Source organism: Nestor notabilis, unplaced genomic scaffold (assembly GCF_000696875.1).
Source record: "Nestor notabilis isolate BGI_N333 unplaced genomic scaffold, ASM69687v1 scaffold27976, whole genome shotgun sequence".
NCBI classification, from domain to species: Eukaryota; Metazoa; Chordata; class Aves; order Psittaciformes; family Psittacidae; genus Nestor; species Nestor notabilis.
The window spans coordinates 13,797-18,112 of NW_009932931.1; the positions used below are offsets into that span (position 1 = coordinate 13,797).

General features: G+C 51.4%; 1 protein-coding gene across 1 annotated transcript; it reads left to right on the top strand.

The window, feature by feature from the left end:
* Window positions 1-2,890: 2,890 nt before the first annotated feature.
* Window positions 2,891-3,739, top strand: LOC104407361 (antimicrobial peptide THP1-like; the record flags this gene model as incomplete). Its single annotated transcript, XM_010016624.1, has 2 exons — window positions 2,891-2,952; window positions 3,617-3,739. Coding segments are annotated over exons 1-2 (185 nt in total), but the record flags the coding sequence as incomplete, so codon positions are not given.
* Window positions 3,740-4,316: the final 577 nt, after the last annotated feature.

Here is a 4,316-nt window from a genome sequence, read left to right on the forward strand (position 1 = left end):
GGTCGGTGCGGGGGGGCCGTCGAGACCGGGGCTGGGTGGGGTGGGTCAGGAGCACAAGTGGGTCAACACTGTGGGCAAGCCTTGGGGCAGATCGATGGTGTTCAGCTCAGGGGGACCACGGGGGTGCCCCTGCACTGCCATGGGGCAGTCACCATGGGGCTGACAGGTCAAGGATCATTCCACTGCCCCCAAGGAGGTAGCAGGGCAGGCTTGGGGGGGCTAGGGGCATTCTGGGGCATGGGGTTCCTCTCTGGGGAAGGGCCAAGGCCAGGCCAAGATGTCAGCTGTGTGTTAAAGTCCAGGTCTGGATCAGCAGGGCCACGCTGCAGCCCTGGTGGGGTCCAGAATAAGATCCCCAGCTCAAAGGAGCTCACCTGAGCACCCATGGCACCACCGCAGTGTGGGCTAAAAGCCCTCTCCAAACCACAGTCAGCAGCCCTTGGCTGTGCTGGTCCTGGACTCGTCCTTGGTACCAAGCCTCCAGGAGCGAGGATGCTCCCAGGACCCTTGCACCCACAGACACCAACACAGACACCCAAACCTACTGCTATGGACTGCTGCTCGGGGGAGAGCCCCATCACCTATTTCTCCCATAGATGGCACCAGACGATGATACATCATTTGGCTCATGATGTATCTATCCTACCTCAAGACCCTTCGTTCTCTCCAGGATCCAACTCCCAGAGCTTTGGTCTATCTGGGCAGCAGACCAGCACTCTCAGCACTCTCTCCCATCCTCAGTACCGTGGCTTGAAGTTTGCTAGAGGGCTGCACAACCATGCAGGCACACCATAGTCTGCATGGTTGTACAAAACCATTTTGTTTTGTACTAACAATCATGTCTGATTATTAGTACCAAGAATAGTTAGAAATAAAGTTTACTGAGAATACAGGACAGATTATGGTGGTCGGATGCAGGGTGTAGTCAGAGAAGCATAGTGAGCAGCAGCCTGCTTACATGACCTTGGCCCCTTTCATCACTTGCTTCTCTGTTTCTCATGACCCTGTTCCTCCATGACCCACCTTGATCTTTACCTTTCTAAAGCATCACATAATTCCTATAAATCCCAAAACTCTCTTGAACAAGTCCACATTTCTAAGGCCCGATAAGTCCTATTCACGTTCAATAGTTTCCCTTAGTTTGCAAACCTTTACACAGAGACTTCTATCTTTTGAACCACATTTGTGGGTTTTGTACCAGGAATGACAGTTTTAGGAGCAGTGAATTAAGACAGAATTAGGTGAGCTGTGTTCTCACCTGGTCAACTTTATCCAATCTTTGTTTAGCTGAGTAACCATGAGAGAGGCAGCCTTATATTTGCCACTTCCTGGCATATCAAATGCAAATCATCTTGACAAGGATGAAGCTGTTTGTGTAATGCTAGAGGAGGGGAAAATTAAAGCACTTTGCACAATCCTGTGTGTCACACACTATCTGTATACTAAGTGGACTGAGAGAAAAGACACATAAATATTGTCTCTTTCACGGAACTGGTTGCTACTGGTGTGTACGCCAACCAGTCTGCTTTGCCCATCCCAGGCAGTCCATGCCCACCCCATGTGCCCGCTGAGCCACAGGGTGTCACAAGAGGTGTTGCATGAGGATAACGGTGAAGACTGCAACAGCCCCAGGAGGCACCTCAGCCTCTCCCCCTGCAGCAGGGAGGGACGAGGTGCAGCCCCATCTCCCCTGAGAAGATGGGTCACTTTGGGATTGGCCAACGGGAGATGTGTCAGCTGGAATAAGAGCATTAAACCAGGGTGTTCGGCCAAAGTGGCATTCCCTGACCCCAGGGACATCTGGACACGAGTCATTCCTGTTGGGTTTATCAGTGCTTGGGCAACAGGACCTTCATCAGGCAGGTAAGTGCAGGGTCTCTTTCTGGGCACCTCTCTCTTCCTATTGTACCTCTCTTGTCAGCTTCTGAAGCTTTCTAAATGACACCGTTGGCAGTATCCATGCATCGCATGAGGCCACCTGAGCTTTCCAAGAAAGACCACTAACTGTCTGTATGAGTCAGCGAGTATCAGAGCACAAAGTCTGCTGAAAGCAAAACTGGGTTTCCTGACTTCAACTGGGACTGGAAATGTGTCTTAAGGATTGAAGGTGATCTGGACAAAGTAGGGAGATACTATTCATTCAGCAGTACAGAGATTTTCCATTCTTTCAGCCTTACATTAACTTGGAATGTGGTTTTTTATTGACCATTCTGGTCTCCAGGTGCCTCCCTCACCAAGTGCTGGGCATCTTTAGGTACATGCATTTACCTCAACTCCTGAACCTGGGTCAGTTCTTGACCCCCAGTCTAACTGTTGGCATTGCGATTGAGTGTTGTCCTGAGCATCTCCTTATAGGCAAACATTCTCTTCTTTGGCCTTTGGGTATGGAGAGCCAGAAGTATGAGACCAAATGCACCAGCAATGTGTCTGGTCTGGTAACTACATTTGAAAGTCTGTCTTGCTTCAGCCTTGGCTCTGTCTCTCCATAAACATACTCAAGAGATAAGTGATCTGAAGGAGTTCAGCTTACAAAAGGAAATATTCTGCATTTTCCACATGTCTTTGAATATTGTTTGCTTAAAAGTGCAATGGTCAGGCACCACTTCCCCCGTGTGTCCTTTAAGAAAATACAGGGAGAAAAGTGAGAAATAAGGTGATGAAATGACATCAGCTGGATTGTGCAACAGGCCAATACTTCCCCAGCTGCTGCCAGGATATCCCAAAGGTGCATCTCTGACAACCATCCTTCAGAACAGGCCACAGAAAACATCGTCCTCTGTTACCTGGGACAGCTCCTCTGCAATTCGGGATCTTGCTGTGTGCTGCCATCCCCAGTAGTTTTGGTGTCTCCCCTCAGCAGCCCTGTGAAGATCCGGGACAGGCATCAGCCATGAAGATCCTGTACCTGCTCTTTCCCCTCTTGCTCCTGTTGGTCCAGGGTGCTGCAGGTGAGGGGGGACGAGGGGAGATGGGGTGGGCTGTGAGCCCCCTTAAGTGGGGTCCTCCGTGTCCTTGGAAGTGACCACCTGTACCCGAGGCCAGGAGGGGAATGGTTCTGTGGTTGCCTTAGAGCTCCTATGTGAAAAGCCACGCAACGGCGTAGATCTGGGTGCATTTACAGCAGTCACCATTTGCACTGGTTGTGGAAGGCTCCAGCCCGGAGAAATGGCTTGTCTGCTTCTGATCCCGAGTGTCCCAGAGCACTATTGCCACCACCCATGACCCCTGCAAGGGCTGGGCAAGGGCTTTCCATGGCAGGTCACTCAGAGGCAAGGCACAAGCAGGACAGGGACGTGGGATGGGAGGAGCGCCCGGCTTGCCAGCTCTCCTGGTCCAGGTAGCGGTGGACACGCAGCGGGGTCTCACATGCAGCGGGGGAGCCAGCACGGCTCTTCCTCAGCCTCACACTGGTGCTTCTGAGCGTCTGCTCTCACGTGCACCCACACTGGTGTGAGAGAGCCCCTGTGGGTGAGACACCCGGGTATTGAAGTTGTGGCTCTGGTGAGGATGCATTAGAGACTGTGTATTGCCCTGAAATGCATGGGGAGTGTCAGCCCTTCTGCCACCACACACTGCTCTCCAGGATATTGTTTTAACTGTTTCTCTGTGCATGATTTTCCATAGCACTAGGAAAAGAACAGCAATGCATACGAAAAAAGGGATTCTGCGTTTTGGGGGGCTGCCGTTTCCCCTATAAATATGTGGGAACTTGTTCAACATTCAGCCACTGCTGCAAATTGTAAGTCCTGGAAACAGGTTGCTCCTACTTGTTTTATTATTATTGTCTTTCAAACCAGCTCCTGGCTCACAAGTTCATGCATTCATGTTCAGAGGCAAAAGCCAGGGAAAGAAGGGAAAAGTGCTTGTGGATTTGGACATGCCTCTGGGGGACTGAAGGTGCCCAAGGTCAGACGGTGCCTCATCACTGTCCTTCAGCCCCACAGTGCTTGCCCACTGTCAATATAGGAAGCTCAGCTGTGTTGCCTGAACAAGAATGCTGTCCCTTGGGTAGCATGAGGCACAGGCTCCTCCTCCTCATGGCTCTAAAGACCCTTGGTGCCAGGGCTGCCACCAGTGAGGAGAGCACAAGTCCAAGCCAAATGAAATGAGAATTTACACCTTCTTATCTCCCTGCACTTGCTAGACATGGGAGTGGAGGTGGGAGAGAGTTACAGGAAAGTAAAAGTAAGTTACAAGAGGTGATGTGCTTGTGTGCTTTCTCCATACAGCATCTGGGGTTGAGCCCCTGAACTCCACGAGCAGGACGTCCCCTTCGCTTCTGGCTCCTGGCAACATGTCCTGACGTGCTCTCGGCG